Source organism: Poecilia reticulata, chromosome 3, assembly GCF_904066995.2.
Source record: "Poecilia reticulata chromosome 3, P_reticulata-male-v2, whole genome shotgun sequence".
Lineage (NCBI taxonomy): Eukaryota > Metazoa > Chordata > Actinopteri > Cyprinodontiformes > Poeciliidae > Poecilia > Poecilia reticulata.
The window spans coordinates 10731132-10756107 of NC_088832.1; the positions used below are offsets into that span (position 1 = coordinate 10731132).

At 38.5% G+C, this 24976-nt stretch overlaps 1 protein-coding gene across 3 annotated transcripts in view; it reads right to left on the reverse strand.

The window, feature by feature from the left end:
* uacab (uveal autoantigen with coiled-coil domains and ankyrin repeats b) overlaps nucleotides 1-24773 on the reverse strand; it is a 38352-nt gene extending 13579 nt beyond the window's left edge. Inside the window, exons 1-4 of one of the 3 annotated variants that reach the window (XM_081605056.1) lie at nucleotides 24553-24773; nucleotides 4586-4716; nucleotides 1560-1648; nucleotides 2-66 (exon numbers count right to left, since the gene is read on the reverse strand). In XM_081605056.1, the coding sequence (XP_081461182.1) occupies nucleotides 2-66; nucleotides 1560-1648; nucleotides 4586-4716; nucleotides 24553-24600 (333 nt within the window). In that variant the 5' untranslated portion in view covers nucleotides 24601-24773. Of the gene's footprint in view, nucleotide 1; nucleotides 67-1559; nucleotides 1649-4585; nucleotides 4717-5323; nucleotides 6257-24552 lie in introns of those variants that run through there. The other 2 variants (XM_008404642.2, XM_081605057.1) reach the window with 2 other exon arrangements.
* Nucleotides 24774-24976: the final 203 nt, after the last annotated feature.

Here is a 24976-nt window from a genome sequence, read left to right on the forward strand (position 1 = left end):
CCTGCAGGAGTTTCTGCACGCACCGAGAATTTCCGTACTTTGAAGCCAGATGAAGAGCGGTTTTTCCTAATGCAGACAAATGGAACAATTTTGGGTTAATTAAAATGCAAACTCTATTCCAACACCAAGTGCTTAACTGTGGAAAAGCTTTATTGAAGTCATAGTGTTTGCTCTCTAATTAAGATCAGGGAAGTATAACCAATAATTGTATGACAGTATCTTTACCATCTTAATTAAGGCAAAATCATTTAGCAGCAGGCAATTCAGCAGCCATTTAAAAACATAAATGTTGTTTTTCTGTAAAGCAACACAGGAGATAAGATAACACTATGTGTTAATATTCTTGAAGTGACATCTGAAGCTTGAATTCAATTGTGTGGTTAATAAAAAAAACAGATTGTTTTGTGGTATAATCTCATCCATACATACATAACAACGTTTTCTTTTCTTTTTTCTCTATTTTTTACAGTGTACTGTTAATGCTAAAATTGTCAACTTTGGTACAAGGCCAACATTTGCTGATCTAGTTTTATTATTAGTAACATTACCTACTACTAATTAATCTATGCAGGCAGGTGCACTGGTCATTTTTCCAATTAATCATTTAATAATATCTATGATTGAACTTTTTTTTTTTTTTTTGCCGATTTCCATTGGTTTAGATGAGCAGCTGCGAGAAGAAGAGGGATGATTATCTGTTTCTGCAGGTATAAAACACTGCTGACAAGAAATATTTTAGTTTGGGTTAGAGGATTTATTCTAGTTTTTATAATTTAATACTGTCAGCATGTTCTGACAGTATAAGATGAGACAGATATACTGTGACAAAAAAATTGAGCTCCTCCTCCTTGTGATCCTACTGCCATCAGCAGAAATACACCACTCACTACGAAACAACCAATCAAAGCAAGGAAGGTCTTGGCGCTGTCAATCACTCTCATGCATGCACTGCTCACACTCTTCCCTTTGCTCTCTGCTACTCTACAGCTCCTTCCCTACCAATGCTCAGGCTTGTTAGCGTAGCCACCAATGGCAGCGAAAAATGTTTTTTCTGTAACGGTGAGTTGTTTCTCCATCATCAGCACATTAAGCAGCGCACACACAAGCATTACTAATAACACTAAGACCTTCCTCCTAGGCAGTAGAACCCACAAGGAGCTGGATTTTTCCACAGATTATCTCTCATACCATGACATAGTAGTAGTTGAAACAAATAAGCAAAAAACATTTTTATAAAAGTTACGTATTGTAGTTTTAATATTTTGAATTCAATGACACATTAGCCATGGTTTATAGAATATTTTTTTATTTTATTCGTGAAGAGACATCAAGTCAGAAGTTACTTTAACCAAAGTTTCCTTTGCATATATCTGTCTCTCTTTGGAAAGCATATTTGCCAAACTAAAAACAACTTAGGCTAAATTAGGCTCAATATTGAACCCAAGTTAAATACCAATTCTCTGTGGTAAGCTTAAAAACATTCTGATTTCAACTACACACACGGGCTGAATATTATGTTACACTTCAAAGGTTACATCTTGTGCTGAACCCAAACTCACCAGAGGCGTCTTTTTCAGTGACGTCGACATTGTGTCCCAGCATGAGATTGAGACATTCAAGCTGTCCTTGCGTGGCTGCCAGATGAAACCTGGGAGTTTAAATAAACGGCAAAAAGATACGACATGAAATACAAATGTGAGATGGATAGACCAGCGAGGAGACGGTAGAGATTTAGGACAGGCGCATGAAGAAGTGACCTGGTGGAGAGGAGAGGGAGGGTGAAGCTTAAGGGCAAACTGAAAATGGAGACTTGGCTCCATACTGACAGCAAGATCAGCATTCTTGAGGTACACAACAAGAACCCTCCATGACAACAAACAAGTAGGAAGATAATATGGTGTTTCTACTTTAAGTGAGCACTTTTGAATGGAACAGAAAACACACCGTTCTATATTTGGAATTAGACATTTTTATATGCATAAAATATGGATGTTGGAAGTGGGCTAAATATGTTAGAACTTCATCCGTCTTAAGCTTCAAATTGATAAATTTTTCAAAAATATTTCACCAAGAGCAAGTTTGCCTTGAAAAGAACATCCTTGGTTGATCAATTTCACGCCATGTCTTCCATAATCAATCCCAACCTGAAACATTCCGGCTGAAATTCATTGATGTAATCCGCGGTCGCTCTGCTGCCACCAGCCATGAAGTGCTGCAAAGCCGCTGTATGTAAACTAATCTCAGCCTGTCAGCCCTCAAGCCACATGAACCCGTTTATACACCAGGCTCCGAAGTATCTGCCAAGGAGACAGCTAGGCTGTCACCTCAACACGGGCGTGGATATTAAAAGCCGTGTTGATGGCGAGGAGATGCTGGTCCTCTCGGGAGCAGAGGAGGGTCGTGACCTCGGAGGGGCAAAAAAGCAGACAGGAAGCAGACCAGAGCAAATCATGTTTGGTGGACACAAGTGACAAGTTCAGGAGCCGGAGTATTTTCCATATAACAACGAAATAAATCATTCTGGACACATTTTAACGTAATGACAAAGTGAAGAGGTGCACTTTCTGTAGTTATAATAAAATTATGATAAGTCAGAGAGGAAGTGAGTGCAACTGTGAGCTACTTTTCCTATAAATGTCATTAATGAATTATCTGATGTTAAGTCAGGAACAGTTTAGATCCAGAAAAGAGTAGGAAGTCATTCAGAGGATGCCCAGAGTAAAAGACTTTTCCACCATTGCTCCATCAGATCTTAGAAGCAGGTCACCCCAAAACATTTGTCATGTTACTGGCATAGACAAATGTACATTTTCCCTACAGAAGAGCTTATTAACAAGCTTTGAAATTGGCCATTCAGAGAGTGGAGGTGTCATTTCATCTTTACCCTCTACAGGACATGCCTGCTATTTTTAAAGGAGCTGGAAGAGTGATCCATAAAATATATGCATGTAGCTAAACCATATGATGATCCCACATCCATTTGGTGAAATTAGCAGCTGCAACAGTGCAGCAATGCACGTTTTTAAGACTGTTTTCTGGTCCTTTAAAAACTATCTTAAAACCTGAACTGCACGATTTCCACCAGCAAATCTCTGCAAGTTAGAAGCTCTGTAATCTGTGATAGTAGATGTAAAAATGATTATTATGAAGGACGTCAATTGTGCATGTTTGGTGAAATCCTGTCAAAAATCATTACCTTCTACTCAAGAGGCCGCAGCAAGCACCTGCCTCAGACAGCGTACTATTATGTAGACCACTTTGCTGCTCGACCCCTCGTTGACACGGTGGCACAGAAAAAGTACGGGTTATGGGTGGGCCTGCCTCACTGATGCCAGAGTAAAGATGTGAACTGTTTACTCAGCTGGAGGCCGAGACAGAAATGCTTGGGCTGAATTCATTAGCCGGACACAGCGAGGCTAATCCAAGGCACAGTCGATCATGTACAGGGGCTAACAGTTTGTAATTAGTTCCTCCTCAGAGGTCCGTGATTACAGGGAATCACCGTTCAACATTCTCATGTCTGCTTTTGCAAAGGCTGGGATGCCACGGACATGTGCGGTCTGTGTGTGGCCCTGCTGAAACTATATACAGACCGTCAAGAGCTGTGATTATGGTTCAGGTTTTTTTTTTTTTGTTTTTTTTTTTTTGGACAGACTTTTGTAAAAGCTTGACCTCTTTTCCAAAATACTGAGGTCATTTGAGTAGATTTACAGTACAATAGTTCAGATCAGTCTAAACACCAGATATATTGAAAATAACTTTGTTTGGGTACGGCCGGTTCTAGTACAGTCGCCATGACTGCGAAACCGTCATCTACAGATAGTTGATGAAAGTGGTCAGAAATAGATTCAAACCTGATAATAACAGCAGGTATTTATTGGATGCATGAATATGTTTACGCACACAACAGATGCTGATTGGTCCATTAATCCTACATAACTCACATTTAGACTCTAAATCCACACGTTGGACCAATAATCAAGATATTCTGGATGGGAAAAAAAAGAAACTCCAGTTCCCACTAAACAGCTCTAAGCCGGTTCTTCAACATATCAGCTGATCCTGATCATTCTCTGCAGCTGGGCCTAAATGGATTAGTTATTGTTGGGAACAACGTAGTGGATCCGATTTGACTTGGAAGGGAGTCATTTCCTGCAAGGACTACATAAACAGCCTCTGGTCAGCGTGGTCAAGCTCTCCGTGTCCACAAACATTCTTTATGCCAACTCCCACATTGACCTCAAGTAAGTTGGACAGAAATATGGGGAAATTCTAAATATAAAAAATATAAAACTGGAACATATGTCCTTTGCAGGGCAGCGGATGAAACTTTTATTATTCAAACCTTGAACATAAAAAGAGATCAACCGGTTAGGTAATTATTAGGGAAATTCCACGCTATATTCCTTATCTGAGGGACAGGACGTGGAATCTCACATGGTACGGAGAGAGCGGCAATGTTTGGGCTTCTTGATGGGGAGTCTTAACTTAATTTAGGAGTTTGATTGGAACATATAAAAGGTGCCTAGCACAAATATGCTTATTACATCAGCATACCGGTGTTTGTGTGCATTTGTTTACTCACGCAGAGCGTCCCTCCACATCGAGCTTGGTGGGAATGATGCCCTTCTTGCCGAGAACAGTGGAAACCTTGTCCACCTCGCCACGTTCCACTGCCTTCATCAACCGATCATCGTACTTGTTCCAGTCTGTGTTCTGACACAAACAACAAGAAACACCATCAGACATGCAGAACCGAATGTATACTCTCCACGGAGACTTGATTCAACATGTAAGGACAACTGCTGCCATATAAGGAAGAAGCTCCTCATGGCTTCATGGGTAGAAAGTAAGAATGGGATTTTGGTTTCCATTTCTTTTAGATTAAAAAAAAGGGACATTTGTGAACTTAAAAAGAACAACATTGAGTCATTTTGAGTCTTTTTCACAGCAACTGTTTGGAACACAAGTTAGAGCAAGAATATGCAAAGAATGCGCTGTACAGCAACCCCACTAAATCAGCACTCAATCCCATCAACGCATGAGTGACAGATACAAAACATGGGAACAGAGTCCTCCAAGAAAAAACATGACCTTTATACTGAACATCCAATCTCAGTACAAACAAAACAAACTTAAGTGTAAATAGATTAAAATGTAGCCAGTTAACCAATAACCGCTAATCTATATGCATGATTAGGTATTCTTTTATTTTGTTTCCACCGTGTCTGCCTTTACGTAACCATATCTAGAAAATCACAAACCCAGATGAATCACCGGTAAAAATAAAATAACTTTAAAACAACAACAAAGGAATACATACAAAGTGCATGGAGGTGCATTTCAGCCAGCGGCTCATCTTGGGTGAGTGGAGCTGGTCCTTGCACCGTGCTACTGAAAACGTTGCCACTGTTCCGGTTTACGAAATAAAAACAAAAATGAAGAAAAAAAATATTTACACAAAAAAAAATAACTTCCTTTGTCTCCTCAGTGCACTCAACCAGTGAGTGCAACAACACAGATAAGACAAAAGGATAAGAAGTCTTTCCAACGCTGACCCACTAGTCCCCCCCCACCTTTACTACAGGCAGAAAAGTTTAATTGTTAAGATTTTCTAAGCATTCCTTTGTTGCGTAGGAGCTCAGCTCACAATTCCATCACTGCTCAGCAGTTTGGGTGATAGTTAAATGGAGGAGGAGTGAGAGGGGAGGAAGGAATGGAGGTGGAGAAGCAGTAGGGCCAGCCCTGCCAGCACCGGGACCTGCCCTGGCCGGCAACTGCAACTCCTCCTCTGGGTAAGAGTCAGCTCAGTCTGGCGTCCTCTCTCCACCGACGGCTGCTGCACCCACTAAGTCCCCCACCCTCCTCCTCGCTTCTCTCCTGAAACCTTCTGCTTAGCTCAGTCTTCTTCTGCTTAAACAATCCTGCTTTCTGGAGTCTTATCTTCAAACGCTACTTGCTTATCAAACCAGACAGTTTCTCCCTTTGCCTCGTCTCTCCGTTGTTCGTGGTTCCAGCTTCCTCACACCACCAAATGGCAAGGTCAGTCAGGCTCAGTGGGGTAAATATGCAAGCTCTCGGAGGTCTAAAATATCCCCCCCTCCCTGGTAAACAGCAGCAGTGCAGACAGCCCTGCAGACTGGTTACCTCTTTATTTTTTGACCCTCCAACCTTTCTGTAGAGACTAATAGGAAGACGGGAGCTAATAATACATTCTGGGCATGCCAGAACAATGAGTAATGGCTTTGGTGTCTTTCATCACTGCCAACATAAAACAAGGCCAGCCAAAAAAATCTTGCTTACATTGCCCCCCCACCTTGCTCCCCTACAGTCTCCAAGTGAAAATATTAATGTCAGAGGAGATCATTTGAAGTAGTCCTGGCAAAGACCCTCACAGGACACGACAGAATCATAATAACCTCTAGATAACCCGCTCATCTTGAACAGGGGTCTCTGCAGATCTCCCCAACTCAAATTTAAGACTTTTAAAGACCATAAAGATTGGAATTTAAGACTTGTAACTCCTCAGAAATGTACAAATGTTGTCCAGCCCGCTGATGATAAATTTGCACTTACACATGATGGACACAAAAATGTTAGGTAGCTAGCTAGCAAGGGTATGTTAGCCTTAACTGTCACAAGTTACATGCAATGAAGAGGTCTGAGTGACTAAATTTTTGCCTGACAGAACAGTCCCACGAGAAAAAAAAAACAAAGTATACAGAATCTACGAGATTAAATAGTTCTGTCAAGACAAAACTTGGGATTTGTGACCTCATGTTAAAGGCTATGCTACTATTTTTATATGAATTTTAAGGATGCAGGGACACATTGTTGAAGACAGAAGCACCGCGATCCATTCTGCAAAGAAGCAAAGCTCAATCAGGCATTTTACACATAATCGCACGAAACTTCAGCCCCACATCCACAGCTCAACTTCCACTAACTTACTGCGACACAAATTAAAAGCAGAACTTTCACTTTTATGAGGCAAAACCGCTCTGTGGGAAAAATGCACAGACACAGCAACCCCAAGGAAAGGAGAATGCATGGAGGGCCCGTTTAATTTACACACGGCATCAGCTCCCTGTGGGCTCTGGTTACCGCCTGCTGCCAGACTGGCGTTTACAGAGCAACAGTGATATTCACAAACATGCAAAAAGACCTCCTCCACATGACATGTCATATGAAGAAGTAGGTGTCGACTTACGAAAGCTGCTCACCCTCGCATGGAGACAAAGACGCCAAAATGGCACGTCGCCATTGCATACGGCAGTCACGTAAATATCTCACACGGGAGCACTTGTGTGTGGATTTGCTTGGGAATCCGTTTATGTACTAGTTAATAATAGGGATGATAGCAACAAGGGCTGGAACAATACTTGTTGCACGAAAGAGGAGTCTAGATACCTCAATGCTTAGGTATCATTTTTAATGTCCTGTGGAAAAAATAAACTCATCTTATGACTGAAGGGTTTTGCATTGTGATCAGGATTGTTTGTTTTTTTTGACTCTGAGAACTTGAAAGGTTCTAATAAAAGCAAAAAATGTGATATAGCTAAGCATTATGACAGGTTTCCTGAAGTTTTACTGAAACAACAAAAAGTTCAGCAGTCCATTCAACTCAGTTCAATACAAAAACTATTAATAACCAAAGAGAAAAAAGATGTAGGGACTCTTCCTTTAATTGCCTTCCAAGAATCATTTGAAATGGTTGCAGGTGTGGGCAGGAATGATCTCCTGTAGAGTCTGTGTTGCAGCAATAACAATAAGCCTCTGACTGAAGTCCAGTTTGTTTTTGAATTACCATCTTGTGAAGGATAGCAACTTGTGACAATAATCCCGCAAAATAAAGTTGTTTTTTTTGCAACCTGCTAAATTAATAGCTGTCTACATTTATTAACATTATTTATCGACTTTAATATCCAACTGTGAGCTTCTTCCTTGATGGGTGAATCTGGAATTAAATCTTAATAATCCTGGTGCTTTGTGTAGCAGATGTAGTTTGTAACCCTTCTTAAACAAACACTACCTGCTTGTTCTCATTATAGATAGATTAGAGCCATGTATTGGTTTTACCAAAGTCCACATTTAATCCCTTGTTTCCTTGTGCATGTATTCTCATTTTTTATTAGTTTTCATTTAAAAGGGTATGCACAAATTACCTATCACCTAATTCCAACAAATGGATTTTAGTTTCAACTTATTTTGACAAAAAATGTGCATAAGACTTGTTTCATTTTGAGAATTTTGTTATTTTATCTCTTGGGAGGAAAAAAAAACTGCTTAGTACTGATACCGTAACAGTATTCAATCCTATACAAATGAAACAAAGACATTACCTAAAGCTTCTATTTTAAACAGAATGACCTTTGAGACATAACATCACCTGACACTTCATAAGGTAGCTTAGGTCCCTACCTGTCTTCACTGATTATTCTGGGTGTCTGTTAATACTTCACTTAGAATTCCTTGTCAACCTCACTTCGGATTTGCCTTCACTTGACAGGCTGTACATCTTTTCCAACACCTCTTTTTCCTCCCCCTCCCAGCTACCAGACGACCTAATGGGTGTCTAATATCGTTACAGATGAAATCACCAGCAGAAAATATCCAACTGGTCATGACAACAGAACGAAGCCAAATCCAAAACATAAAAACTACACGCAAATGTGTTAGATGATAGTTGTGTTCAGCAAAATGAGATGACTGATACGGTTTTAAATTATGAGTGAGAGGATGATAGTTATCGCGGGAGACATCTGCAAAGAGATATTAAGTCATATAATCTAAACCCTTTGACATTTATAAGCAAAGTAAAGGCACTATGAGTTGTTTTTTTTTTTAGTACAAAAATATTAATACTTCACGAAAATGGCAAAAATGGAATACTCACATTCCATCAAGAATGGATCAAGTTTTTAAGAAATATTAAAGAAACAAAAATGAATAAACCAATTTACACCAGAGATCAGTAGGATTCCTAAGTGTTTACAATGATTATATAACACCAATATGTGCCACCAAAAATAAAGGTGTTGGGTTCTACATTTACACCACACCAATTAGACACAAAGACTGAATCAAAATGTGGAAACCTTGGCTGCTATGAAATTTACGAGGAGAAATCCCACTCTGCACACTTAAGACTTTCAAACATTGATAACACCAAACCTGTGAACGGATCTTTAACCATTTAGCTCTTCAGCTAGCAGTTGTTCTCAAATTATTGTTAACTCAGCTACAACTAAGGCTTTGTTTTGAAGTCTTAGATTATGAAGGTTGTCACTGGTGTAATTTTTTCCTCCAGAAATTAGTGCCCATTGTTGAGCACTGTCCAACAACAAGAAAAACATGCACAGCCAGGATCAAATGGAAATACCTTAAAATAAATACTCATTTATGATGATTTAATAGTTTTTGAACTTGTGTAATTTTACCACAAAGCTATTAAGAAGGTGCAAAATCCACTAAGGATAAAATAATACAAAACTAAAAGAAAAGTCACTGGGTTTCATAATAATTGCTAAAAATAAGACTTGCAACAACAAATCATGCTCCAAGCTGCTACAAAGTCAAAATGATCACCAAATCAGGAATTATTTAGGTTTAAATTACTAATCTGGCATCAACGGCAATGTCTATACAGTTCTTAAAGGAAATTTAATTGGAAAGATTGATCAATACATCCAAATGATGGTGCGCTGGTGAAGTACAGGCTATGTCCCTCTCTAACCAACATGAGCTAAACCCTATTTGCAAAACTAAAGATAACATCAGGTGGCTCCAGGTCAGTTTGGGTCTTTATTCATTTCCTTATTTTTAATTTTTTGTATTTATTTATTTTTTACAAGGGACTCTGACCTGTGGAAAACCCCAAATGACCGTTGAGCTTGTGGATTATGTTAGACACGGGATGAAATTTCCATGCAAAAGATGAAGCATAGAAGAACTTTGTGCTCAAAGTGCTGTTTGAGCACAGCACTTTGTTTGGACTGCTGAAGTTTGATGAATTATTATTATTGTGAAAAATATATACAATAACTCTTCAAAATAATTTTGTAGGCATCTGTTGGAAGTGCATAAGTCAAAAAACAAGCATGCTGAATAAAACGGGGAAATCGGTAATATGCACAAACAAAAGCTCTAGTTAGTTAGTGTGATCTGTTCCATTCCAGTACACTAGAGGGTGCTGTTTTATGTAGACAGGTAAAAAAAACTGACATAGCAGAAGAACTACCACATGCTTTTATTATATAACATAAACTATCTGTATCTTGGAAAATGCTTATTGTTAACATGGGACTGTATAAGACCTATATAAAATGAAAGATGCCAGAGTAGTTTTGCTTTAAAATATTTAGCTTGAGTTCATATGACTTATTTTTGAACGAGTTATGCATGTTTTAATTGTGACTAATAAGGTATCAGAAAATGGTGTTATGGTCATAAAACACCATATTTCTTGCAAAGTTAATCTCAGTTTGGTTTGAAAACTGAAATGTTACTTTTCCAACACAATGCTAGGTAAAGTTTTGACCTAGCAGTTTATTTGACCGAAGCTGTGAATTTTATTGTTGATTTAAGTAAAAAAAAAAAAATTATTATTTCACTGAAAACAATTCAAACTGTAGATGCCACACATAGTGTAAAAAAACTAAAACTAGTATTACTAGGACAGAATCTTTGTGTATTTAAAGACATGCTAAGAAATGACTCCAGTCACTGCTTTCTAATTTTATCATTTATCTCCACGGAGATACCTGCTTGTGACATTACACATAGCTGCATGCTGTGTGAATACCTCAGTGACAATTTGATTTATTGGTGCAATATACCACCATGGAAGTTAATGGCTAATACTCCAGCAGAGTTCAGAGTTACAGAGACCCTCAAATAGCATAAACTGTGCCTCAAAAATCTCCACACATTATGTGAATCGCAGCTGTTGCCAAAGGAAGGTGAGTGAACATACAAAACATGCTAACAATTAAAAATACAAAAAAAAGAAAACAATCCTTTGGAAACAGGAGGACATTTAACATCCAGGATTATGGTGATGGCACGCAGAAAACACTTTGTTGAATATGTTGCAATACATTGCGTGTGAATTGGGAAAAATGATCAGTGCGTCTTTAAATACGTAATTGAAATGACATACTTCCCCCCTTTTGTGCCACACTACAAACCTTTTTCATTCAACAGGGATTTTCTCTGACTGTCGTTTGCGGTTTTAGACCCCGCCCCTTCACGCTCATCCCTCTGATCTATGACTGAAGACCTGTGAACTGTGCGCAACTGTCTGGGCATGTTGTGTGTAACCGAAAACCCCCTGGAGTAAAGACAAAAAGGGCGGAGGAGGGAAAGACTGGGAGTATGTGTGAGATAAACAATGTGGAGAGGAGTGCAAAGAATAGGTGTGAAAGTGACTAGATCTAGCAGGCTTGCATTTGATCTGTCAGTAAGGGACAGGTAAGTCGATGCTACAGGGAGAAAGTCTCTTTTTGGATCAGGTCAGGTGCAAACTGATGTCCCAGACCAGGTGTCAGGTTTTTGGTATGCACATCAAACAGTGGCCACAAGCAGCTATCCCAGACCCATTTACCTGGACTGAAAGTAGAAGAAGAGACTGCCACACCCTCTGGTGGTGGACAGAAAAACAACAAGTTCAGTTCATCAACTCTACTCTATGAGGATTGATTGACAGATGGAAGTCTTATGATTGCCTGGTTTTACTTCATTCGCCCAAGTGGGTGATTCCTGGTGAATCCCTGAAGACATTCTAACTTGGGTTGCCCACAGACCATAAAAGGAGACTATTCATCAATCCATCTGCTAGGTCACACACTTTTGGATGACTTGTGACCCAGAGGGCAAAGCTTTTCCGAGCCATTTTCTCTTTGCTTCCGAGAGCAAAGCAGGAGATCAGCTCTCCAGTTGCCCAAACACCATGAACTTTGCCCTGCTAGTTTGCCTGTCGAGATAGTCTCAGCATAATCATAAAAACAAGAAGGCTGTTGTATGCTTACGGTAAGACTGTTCTAGAAAGACTGAGAAATTAAAAAGGCAAAATTTATGCTCTCGCAGATGCTGACACACAGACAAAGTGTATATATACTTGTATAACTTTTCTCCATTCTTCACCAGATTTGTGTCTCGAGTCTACAAACGATTCATTGACTTTATTTCAGTTTTATGCTTTGATATGAATGGTGAGACTTTGTATAGACAGGTGTGTGCCTTTTCCAAATCTGCTCCAATCACCTGCATTTGCCACATGTGGACCCCAATTAAACTGTAGAAATATCTCAAGGATGAGCAATGAAAACAGGAGGTACCTCACCTAAACTTCAAACTTTACATAAATGTTTCATATTGTCATTATAGTACGAGTTTACCTAATATTTTTAGGTTACACTTTCTTATAATTATCATTGAACAACAATGTTCCCCTCCAGAAGAAATAAACTTGCAACATAATGGGTTTTGGTTGGGTTGGCTGGTGATTTTATTGATTACTAATATAATGACTACCTTAAAGATGTAAAATACAAAACACAATTTGAATTTCTATTTTCAGGAAGGATACGTAAGGCAAGAGGACAAGAAATATGGGCATGTCATCTACCATTCATGTTTACACATGTGAAAGTGTTATTTGCTAAAATGAATATTCTGATGTTGTGAGCTCATCCCAATAAAATTATGAGACTATGGAGGGGTAAAAGAAAAACAATATTTTGCCTGTGCTTGGTTACACAAGCAAATATTTGGGCATGCTGGTACTTGACACTTCTACTTCTACATTCACAAGTCATCAGCAGACGGACATAAAGGTATGTGACCAAGAGGGGGGTCAAACTGGTACTGTTTTTGTTGAGATTAGCTCAGAGGTGGTGTTGTTCTACTATTGGATATGTTCTCTCTTTCTCTGCCTTGGTAAACTGCTTGTGCCAAGTTTGTAGCACAAAATTAATAGACTAATGTGGTCAGCTAAAAAAAGAATAGATAAAAGCTTCTTGAGAGAAAAGAACAATGACATTCTTTATTTTAAAAAATAAAATCACATTTTCAGGGTGAATATTCTTAGAAATCAGAGGTTTCTGAATATCTTGGAATTTATAAAGCAGGTCTGGACTTGCCTGTCAAATACTTGCTTTCTTTCTTCTGACCATTTTCCAATGAAAATCTCTTTCCAAATCTCAAAATGTCTTTAACAAGGATTAACTGTAAATGCAACATTGTTTCTCCTCACCATTTCTTGCCATTTACAAAACTTTCCTCTCATTTGATTTTTTTTCCTACAACAAATATCAAAGTTGTCTAATTTTGAACAAAGTAGTGATATCTCACTTTTATGTTATTTAGTGAAGGTGTTTCAAAAAGGTGGCTTAGAAATATTTATAAACACTGGTTTGTTTATGGAGTTGATGTGAACTTGAGTCATTTTGGCACGTGTCATTTTAATGGATTAAAAACCCAGCGTTGCAGCCAACACCCTAAAATGGCTCACTGAATTTTGAAACAGAACTGCCTTCATCCCAAGAGGCACAAACATGGTATAACATGTTGGACATGCATCTGTGAAATGTATGTTTACCGTTACATGTTCCTGGGACTTGCACAGTCTGCGTTTTGCTATCAGAAACTTGGGAGATAAAATACTTTGCATTAACTCTATGCTCTAAAAGCAAAGAGTAGGTCTGTTAGACATCAGGAAAACCTTCACACTACTGAACATATGACAATATTTATTACGATTTCTCCACAATTTCCTGATGCTTTTCTCTTTCTTCACAATGTCCACAATAATCTTTAGCACCTCTGCAACAACAAATATACTCAAAGGCCAGCAATATTATTAGAATGGCAAATTTGCATGCATTAAACTTAAAATCTATAATCCAACCAAATACCACATCTTCGCAGTCATTTGCAGCTGCAGGCAGTGGTATTGTGATAAATGCAATTTGATATATTGTGCAGAAAAACATTTAGAGGGAGCATTGAAGCAGCAGAACCTGGAAGACCAAATTCGCAGCCCGGTTAAATTTTACATTGGTTTGCAGGGTCAAGTTTCTTTGTGCCTAGAACATAATTGCTGTAAAAACATTCATAGATTAATGTTTGATGGAGCTAATTCACTTCATTGTTATGACAGCGGCTGCAATTTCCCCTCCTCAGCAGGCTCGTTGAGTCCTTTATGTGATTGAGGAAGTGCCCTTCAGCAGAATGCTCTCCAGATCTGTTAATGTTAAAACATTTCGACAGCGTTATGAGTCTGATTTATCTGTTGCATAGACTAACGGCTATGTACTAATCACAGTTTTACATTTTATTGTTTATTCCCACATTTTTTCCTCTTGATTTATGTTTGCTCCACTTCATCAACTTTTGCTATGTGGCATGTATTTTCAGCAAACAGGTATAATTCAGTATGAGCTATAACACCATAAACAAATAGTTATTTGTGCAGCACTGTTTAATTTTTGTTGAAGTTATTCTAAGGTTGCGCCTATTCCGACAAGCATGCCAGGTTCAGTTTTGAATTTTTCTACATCATCTGGCTTCTACATGGAAAACAGAGGTGGCAAAACAAAATGATAACTTGCATGTAAAATGTGCAGCAAATACATCGGATTGTAAAATGCTGTTTCAGTTTGACTGTAGGCTACTGACAAAAAAAAAAAAAAAGCAACACTACTTGAACTAAGCTTCTGGACAATTTAGTTTTGTTACTTGCATCACATTTTTTCATAGCTTAGAGACTCTTAAAGAATAATCTGGAGAGAGAAGAAAGCATGCAAACAGAGAGAGAATGGTTTAAAGAGGCTTTATCTGAGCCAGTTTGTTCCACATCAGCAAAAATCTTTGTGCTCCTGTTGCTCAGCATGACTGGTTCTATGTGCAAGTGTGTGTGAAGGCGAGGAACAGCTGATGTCAGCCCAAGCCCACCCAAACTCAGTCAGTAAACTCAGTCCTCTATCTGACGTCCCCCCCGCACCCCCCACACAAGTTATCTTTCTCTAAATGATGCAACAAACACAGTGCATCAATCACACAGCCTGCCTCAGTTGATGATGACGTAAAAATCAAATATGACAAACAATCGGAAACACAAGGAGTAACTTTATCACAACATGCACATTTGTGTTCCCCGGCGACTCTGACATGACTGAGCTCTGAGCTCCATGCAGCCCAGGACAGGCACAGCATGGGAACACAGACGGGCAGCTCTGCTGAGATGACCTCATGGCAGCTCCCGTGGAGCCAGACCTTAATCCTAAAAATCATACGTCGCTCGACTGCCACTTACTGCTCAGCCAAACCAACATTCAGCCGATTATATTCTTGTACCGATCCTCGCTTACAGTTTGCTCCCCATTGTCCACATCCGTCCCGATACGTTACTCAAAATAGAGCTGCCAGGAATTGCTAATGTAATAATCAATGAGGTTGGCTGTAATAATTGGTCAACATAAATATTTTCAGTCTTTTAAAATAAACATGTTTATTGAAAGCCCCCTGCTGAAATAATATTATGTTACAGACAAGTCTATGACTTTCTTTTGTTGGAGAACATAGAGTGCAGACAGCCAGCCATAGTCAACACATTACAAATAGTTTTTTGGAAGTAAAAACATTTAGGAAAAAAAAATTCAATTAAATGCAGCTTCAGCCAAGTTAACAAAAACAAATAAATAAAATAAATATTCTGGAGCAGCTTAAACAAAAGAACATAGAGAGTTTTAGAGGAACACCAGAGAAAACTGGAATACATATTTGATTAATTTGGAAATAGAATTTAAGTAAAAGTGATTACTGTATAGAATATTATCAATTCTTGATAATTTCCTCTTTATGGAATAACATTCAATGCTTATATTAGCTGCTAATCGGCTGGGTTCAGTTAAGATAGTCTGAATGTTGCATAACAGACATGTCGCTTAAAACTTTTAGCATGACAAAATGATTTCAAATGTGTGAAATTTTTAGTTTTAAACCTATAATTATCAACAAACAAGTGTAGGATGGAACAGGGAAGGCGGGATTGAGTGGAGAGCAAACCCACACCAAACTCCACTCAGTCCCCAACTTTCCCTGGAATATTCTTAAATTTTATATTGTAGGAGCAACATGACATGTACATAAAATGTTAATGGTTTTAAAGCAATAGCTTCAAAACCACTATGCCCAAGTCTGCTATAAAGCATAATTTCTTCAAGTCAGGTAACAATAAATTAAAGATATGAACGTTAATATGTTAATACTTAATATGTAGGACTTTTTGCAGCCAACCAAATAAATTTTAGTTCATCCAATTTTGATTACATTTAGCTGTATTAAAATGTATCAACTTTAAACCGGACAAAGAACATTAACTCATACAAAAGAAAAACGTGCAACTTGCATGGAAAGAGGATGTAAACAAATGATTTTGGTTTCTGTTTATGCTGAATAATCTGTGCTAGAAGAAGCTACAGCACACAGATGAAGGATCAGGAAGTCTGATCACCGAATCACCAAGAATAATCATAAGCATTGTAATTTTTAGAAACATACTGAAGGTGGTTCTCAATATATTTGTCAGATTTTGCAAAAAAAAAAAAAAAAACGACATTGCAGATGATGTGGTATGAACTAATGTTACTCATGTGAGGATATGCACTAGCATTTATTATGCATTAAGGAATAGACCTTCGTGTTTACCCAGTAGGCTCAAGCATTAAGACTATTTTCTTTTTGAATTTCGACAAAAAACAAAAGGGGGGATGAGAAATCAGTGGACCTGACAGTGAAGTGGGTGTGTTCTGCCGAGAGGCCTTCTATACCTGGCTGTTTAGGGTTCAGACCACAAACAAAAGAAACAGAGAGACAGTGCATTCTTTTCAAAGAGTTGGTGAACAATCTTTACTCTGTCATCTAGCAAGACTAAACAATGCCATCATTTTTTTTCTTCTTTTTAACACCGGTGTTTTAGTTTGTCACCCTGAACAGACCTCTAATCAGAGAACAGATTAACATAAATAAGGAGTAAATCTGTATAATCCAAGCCCCAAAGAGTAGACATATGTTTAAAAAGCAGGAGGGCAAAAAAAAAAAAAAAAAGAGGATTTCATCAAGCCTCACCCCTTCTGGCAAAGATTAAAGGCAACCAGTTGGGTGATGCAAAACTGCAGCCTTTAAGTCTTTAAGGTTTAGCAGTTTGGGAGATCCCTTATAGGTTTAAGAGACTGCAACACAACAACCCTTCACAGGAGTATGTAAAAAAAAAAACTATATTCTTTTACAATTGCAGCTTTGACAATTAAGCAATCGTTTTAAAATGGTACTTCTTGCTCGCGCAACGAAATTATCAGAAAGTAATGATAAACTAAAAAACACGTCACGACATGAATATTTATTCACTTTTGCATGACAAGTCGTTTTGGACAGCCAGACAAAACAATCACATCCACTTATGAAATGACGCGCCATGTCCTTCGGAGTACTGCTGTTCTGCTCTAAAAGGCTTTCTAAAAAACTAAAGTCAACTCATGTACATTTCTGGGGTAAAATCTGCAGCAGCAGCAGCAGGAACCCATTACTGAAGTCTCCAAAGAGTAGCCGGTTCTAAAAGCCTCGACGTGCAACAAGAAGAAGGTGACAGAACAAAGTGGCACAAAAAGCCAAAAACGCATTGACAGAGTTAGATGTTTGATGGATTTTTATGTCTTCTCAAATAACTAACGACACATCAGGTCAAAGAGCTAAAACACATTGCATGCCACTGTTCACCTTTGGAGGCATGGCTGTATTTGGACCCCTTTAACATACATAGCAAGTACATACATTTGTACTGTTGCCAAGAAATAAAACTTCTAAATATTTGTGGGATTGATTTGAAATCTGAACTTGTTTAAGGAAGATTAAGCTGAAACTTTTGGCTATGATTTGTGGCTATACCACTAGCAAAAGTGCCAAAAGAAACAATATCACTGATTAAGCAATTTGCCAAAAGTAGATTGAAGTAGTTGTGATGGCTTTGAATCAGGAAGAAATTGTAATGGCGCGAGTGAAATCTAGTTCACGTACCAAACTGCATTTTAAAATGTGTAATTTGAGTATTTTTAAAACAGTAAATGTCCACCAAGGGCCCAAGTGAAGTAAAGTTGCAAGAGTTATTGATTTCCTCTGAAGCAACAACCATCTAACCCGGGGAAATGAAATGGTTTTCTGATAAACTGCCAGCTGTGGTTCAAAATGAAATCAGTTCTCATTCAGCACAAACTCGTTACGCAAAACGTTTGGTGGCATCCGGAAAGAATGTTTTCTTCTCCAAACCCTGCCCTCCTTAAACAAAATGAAAACAGCTTTAAAGCTGGAGTTGGAGCCGCTTCAGCTATCACACAACATATCCAGCATCTTCTTTGTATTGTTGACAGAATCATGTTTAGGACAATCAGCCCAGCAACTTATTCTGCAAAACCGTGCTTCAGGGGGGCGAAGGACAGTCTTACATTTCACATCAATGAGGAAGAAGAGAGAAAGAAAATGTACAAAGAAAGAGCCAGGGGAACAGAAACATTTCAGAAATACAATCTCTCAAGACATACCAAGTGCGAATTTTGATTTTTAATAATGTTTAGAGTCACAGGGTGAGACTTTCAGATTACAGGTAGCAGAAAGATTTGGAATCCCTAAAAGGATTTCAATGACTGACTCCACTGTTAGTGAAATCGGAGGCAAGTTGCTTTATAAGTTGAAGAATACGCCTGGCTGTGCTGGTAGAACAGCACATACTGGATTGATTGCTTAATCCTTGATTTACTTCCTTCATTACACTGCGTTGCTGCGCCTTTGCCTCATAGAAAGTTTCTCATTAGCTCAGCGTTCGAGCCATCTGAGGGCTTATGGGGGCTAAACAAAAACACCATTTGTGATGACCAGATTTTAAAGTAGCAATCCTTTAAAAAAAAAAAAAAAAAAAAAAAAAAAGCCTTCCACAACTAGTCAGCTGTTTCAGAACCTCTACATTTTTTCCATTATATTGTCCCTGAGCTATGGTAGATAAAAGTACTTTTTACGACTCTTACAAAAAAAAAGGTGCAGTGTAGAATAGGATAAACTGAATTTTAGGTTAATGCAATAACCTTTTGCACCTTTTTTTCATAAAATACTGTTATTTTGTGTCATTACCTCTACTTAGTGCCTGTGGTCTTTTAAATGTACATCTTTCTGAACAAGAATAGCATATCTTTCTGCAGCTCTCCTAAGTAGGCAGCTGGATCTGAACAATAAAGGTGAATCAGATGAGCACAGCAGAGTTTTTAGAGCAGAACTGAGCTTATCTAATTGTGATTTTACAGTTGCCCTTGTGACAAAAATACTCCCTGTACATGCTGTACTCATCTGTAAGTATGTGCATGTATGTTTCTGCTATGAAAGCGTACAACCCAACCACATTCAACTGCTTGATGTATTGTGTTTAAGCTCTCGACTCATATCTGCTTCATCTTCCCCTGCAGACAGTTCTGTCTCCATGGAGTTGGAATCAGCTGATTAGAGTGGCAGAATGAGAAACTGCACTGATGGTGAAATATAACACGAAAACATGTGGGTGCGTACAGCTGGGCGGTTTGCAACCCACTCCAAATTTTATAGTGTTGGACATATTTTCAGAGCAAACATGATGTGTTATACAGCTAAGGTCACTGGGAGACAGAGAGAGAACAATGTAAATATATGTTTGATGCCAAGAAATGTCGATAAAGCATCATGAATAAAATTCTAAACCATATTCTTGGAAAACCACAGTTCTACCAGACCTAACTAAAGTTAAACTTCCCAAAAATAAGCTCTAAAGATGTTAAAACATCAACAAACTTTTCAGCTACATGTAGAAACACTTGTAAGATAAAAAAAAAGCATGAGAATGACTGACATGAAAAATGTAATCATCATCACCACCACCACACACTCAGACCAGTGCAGAGCTGAAATATGTCTAAGATTATTAACCCGAATGTCAGCAAGTCACATGGGGTGTGGTTTTTGAACATTTCTTTTCAGCCCACTCTCTTTCTGTCTTTCTCTTATCTAAACACAATATTTCAGAAGAACTGTAATTCTGTAACTTTCTATCCCCATCACATTATTTCAAGCATCACTGAGTCCAACACATTCCCAAAACATAGCGTAATGCAGCCTCCCGCAGGGTGATTGTGGAGTGTGGGGTGATGTTCTGGTCATCTATTCTGGCAGAAGTAACACACTTTGGTGTTAATACACGATTTTCTGCATGTACCACAATATGTACAATGTACAGGTTTCTGTTATTACATGGCTGTCAGGAGCAGCTAAGATCAACGCACATCACTAAAACTGTGCGAAGGATTTTGCTCACGGTTTTCCTTAGGTCTTGTAAAGCCATGTGTTGACATGATTAGAACCAGATCACCATCACAACCATTGGAAGCTGGAGTCTACAAGTCTGCAAGATAAACTTTCAATGTTAAACTCCACCTGGAAAAATAAGGAAAAAGTCCTTGATCATGGTTACAGTGCGAGAAGAAATCAAAACACCAGCAGCCACGCCTCACCCATTGACTGACATTTCATCAAAGCTGAACAACCGATGACTGATGAGCATATTATTTCCGTCACAAAGAAATTGAACAAACCGGTTTGCACAACGGAGAGGTTTAGGTCTCTCTGGCTCGACTGCACATATAAAACAGAGGATTTCCTGAAGCGACAATGCAGACGTTGACTGAAACAACAAGCGGCGTGCGAACCGGCGTAGACTTCTCTCGAAGCAAAACAGCTCATTTAAGACTAGTTAACCTTAATTACACATTCCACATTATCTAGACTCATATTTACAGCAGAGAGCACTTGTCATCGTTATGTCAAATCACATTATTTTACAATGTTCTCCTAATATTGCCCCCTGTTGACAATGAAGCTTTACCACTAGTACGATAGGGCAGTGAGGGAAGCTGAAATCAATGTAGGAAAAAAGAAGCCTGGGTAGATATTAAATCAGTCATTTGTCATTTTGGACAGTTAAAAACAGCCTCATAAACTGAAATGATTGCTAAACACACCTGGGCTGGTTTTTGAACTACATTGCTCTATGTGTGGGAATTCTTACTGCTTTTCTGGAAGGATATGATTTTTGAGGAATGTCAGCTGCACCACTGCCAGAAATTTGATTGGAATCTGCATAAAAACATCCCTGTCTTTGTATCTTCTCTGGATGCCTTTTAAATGTTGCTTTGATGCCGATAAGTACTTTGAACAAATCAATTTTCATTTCGATTCCAATTGAACTGAGCCACGTGTTAAGTGGAAAAAAGCTACAAGAGAAACAAGACACTTTTAGATGTTCTGTTGCATTATCTGAAGGTATTGAACACATGTTTACTTTATAAGTATTGAAGAACATTCAATACTTATCTAAAAACATGAAGAAAACAAACTCAAAATACGAAAACAGCATATGCAGTCATCTTCAACTTTTTCAAGCGAGAAATGCTTCTTTTACAAAAATAGAACAGATCCAAATGACAATACACATGAGAGGCTTTCTAGAATAAAAGGCCTCACACACAAAAGGAAAAACAGAAACCTGAGTGAACAGAAACCAACAAGCTCTCATTCTATCAAATCCACAGCCGGTATTAGAAGAATACCTTGGTATTTTGTATTCAGACTGCTAGATATTCAGCTTTGTTTTATATATCCCTTAAAAGGCGTATGAGGGCATAGTTGGCATTCCTTTGCTAAAACAGGGTCTTACCAAAGCTTTATTTGCACACGGTGATTCAAAAACAATAAAGAACACAATAAAACCAAAGTTAAATAAAGGATAGAGATGTGACTTGAAAGCAGAGATAGGTACACAGGTAAATTAATCACCAAATACTTTAGGATGCACTCAACACAAAGTAAAGTTGGTGAAGATGAATGTTTTCACACAACACTTTGCAATTCCTCCAAGTTTCTTTTCCATCTGCTCATACCACTCCCAGTCCAAAAATGCTGATGTTTTCATAACAATTTTCCCAGCAGGAATAGGTTATGTTCCTTTACAGTCACAATGGCCTAACTGTCATCCAACATATTTCCAATGAAACTTAATTTCTCCCAGCTTCAAGGTTGATTTATGGCTGTGATGCACACGAATAGCCAAGGTTTTCTGATAGAAATGGATCAAAAGTGATGAGTCACAACGCATTGTATGACAACTATGCTCTTTACAGTTGGCAGCACATCAATTTTCAATAAGCTACAGCAGCACCTCTTTCTTTAAAAGTGCCTTCAGTTCTGTCCGTGTGCTTGAGGGTTTGTTTTTTTTTTTTTTGTGGTATCTCGCCTTCACGGGGGAATAAAATGGCTGTTATGAAATCTCCACACAGACCTAGCAAAATGTGAGCAAAATGTCACGACTGTTTCCGCAACACAGCTTACCATGACCTTTTTTTTGCTGGAGGTCACTATAAAAGTACTGCTGGGAAATAAGTTGGTTTTCTTTTTTCGTCCTGATTTCTAAAATGGTACCCTCTGCATTTCTCAGAGATAGCGAGACAGCCTTCATTTCAGGTAAAAAATAAAAGTAAAAAACTATATATTTTGAATGGCTGCTTTTCCCTTTTAAACAGAATGAGGCCTGACAGTTTGCCAAACAAAGATCTTATGGGCTCCATGTCTTTTTCATGGTAATTGCTGGACAGAGGAAGCAGTGTGTAGTGCCAAAACACCCACTCCAAGCCGGACTGTGCAGAATTGTAATGACTCTTTGTTAAGTAAAGTTTAGAGACCAAGCTAAATAATAAAGAATTAATTCAGTTTTTAAGGATAACAAGGAAACTATACATTTGGTAGCACACCTACAGGTGTCAGCATTTTGTACAAGGCCATATTTTAGACAGGCAAGAATAACATTCCTGGAAGGACTTGCATGTATCCTAGGTGCCATGGAGCCCAAGAGTCATTTACTAGAAATGCTGCAGAAATGTCTGTATCTTGTGGCACCCTTGAAATTCACTGGTGCAGAAATGCAGTTTTAAAGTTCAGTGGAATTTGGAGTTAGTTCTGTTTTTTGGGGGGGGGGTTTGGCATAGTGTTATTTCACCAACAGATAATATTTGCCAGTAAATACTTTTGAAATGCTGCTAAAAAATTTGGCTTAATACTCCGTATTTGCTCTCTACTTGTAAATTATTAGCATTTATTGCAGATATTAACCTGTTTTTTCCTCCAATTCATAGTAAAAGGCAAATGTCTTCCTGGTAGAAGAGAGTTGTTCCTGCCTTGTATTTGTTCAGAATGAGGAAGAGCATTTTTTTTTGTTATTATCTTGTGTGTAGCTGTTGTTCCATACTATATGTTGCTGTTTACTTGGTGGTGCGAGTACAGGGAAAAAGATTTGATTAAATCCGCTGGTTTCCTCTGACGGACATTACAAAACAAAAAAACCCACCAGAATATTATTTTGCTGTTCATTAAATACATCCAAAGTATGAAACTAAGCCAGTATTCGTCTATGAATCCAAAAGTTGCCTACTTTAAGCTTGATTATAGATTATAGATGGGGACATACTTCGGTTGTCTTGCCAAATCTTGTATTTCCTTCATTTTCAGTTGGCTTGAAAACTACTAGTTCTTTCAGAGAAACTGGATAAACTTTTTTCTGTCATAGTCCTTTGAAAACATGAATCGGAATCAGGAAAACAGAGAGAAGAAAAACGCAAATCAGCGTAGGCCAAAAAAACTCAGATCTCCACACATTTAAACTGACGATGTCCTTTGGACATGTTGTTGTATTGTTAGTGATTCAAATCTAAATTAAACTGAATATTCAGCCGTCTTCTTTTCACGTTTAGTTATCAGTATGCCATCTCTAAATAATTTCAAAATGCAGCAGAGTATGATAAAGACAGACTGTAAACGACACAAATGTTATGTCTGAGAAGATAGCAAAAATGGATAGCAAGGGAAAAAAAACATAAATATAACATCAACAACTCAATAGTGTTATTTTCAGGTTCACACTAAACCGGGTCACTTCTTATAGTGGTTGCCGAGTTAAATAAAGGGCAAAATGCCAAAAGAACCAAGAGATTTGTCTGAAAAAATGGAACCGTGTGAGCTCTGAAAGCTTCTACGATAACAGGCGCATTGATTTGACCTGTAATAAACCTCGACTTTGTTTTAAAACTGCACTTTGTGATTAACAACAGCATGATCCAGTGGTGAAGAAAGAGTCAACAGGTCAAAGATACACTGACCCAAATCCGTGCTGGGTATTTCAAAATGTACCGCTCCACATCCGCATCTCGTGCGGAGCTGCAGGTGCTTAAAGTGTTTTCCCAAACAGACCACAACCACCGTGGGAACATGACCGCGGATAATGTGGTCGCTAGGAAGGGGGAGGCCAGGGTTACAGATAATAACCCCTGGTATAGAAACACAACGCCTGACAAGAGTAGCGTTGTTCAGCTCAAAACTAGCCTGAGTTCAACGATAAAAGCAGGGATATTAGCTAAACCAAAGTATCCAACTTACTGTGATGGTAACTTCGTGTTTTTTCCGTCGATTTATGAAGCTCTTCATCTTGTAATGTGCTTGTCTGTGATATTAAAAGTATTCTCCACCGCTAAAGTTCATAAATATACCGCAAAATGACCTAAAAGTTTCGAACCAGTAAAGTTTCTTTTTTCATCTGTTCCCTCGTCTTCACAACCCGAGTTTCACCTGACGCTTTTAACTGTAAACGCTGGTTGCGTTTCGCTTGACAATCTGCTCATCCAATCAAAACGGGAATGAGCACGGCAGTTGGCAGTTCATCCAACGGGAGCTCTCAGGGGGCGGGACTTCCCTGTGTGGTGCAGTTGGGAAACGTAGAAGACGTCCTGGGACAGAACAAGGAAAAATGTAACCAGGTTTACCTGAAACAGAGACACCCGGAGTAATGTCATCACCCGCACAT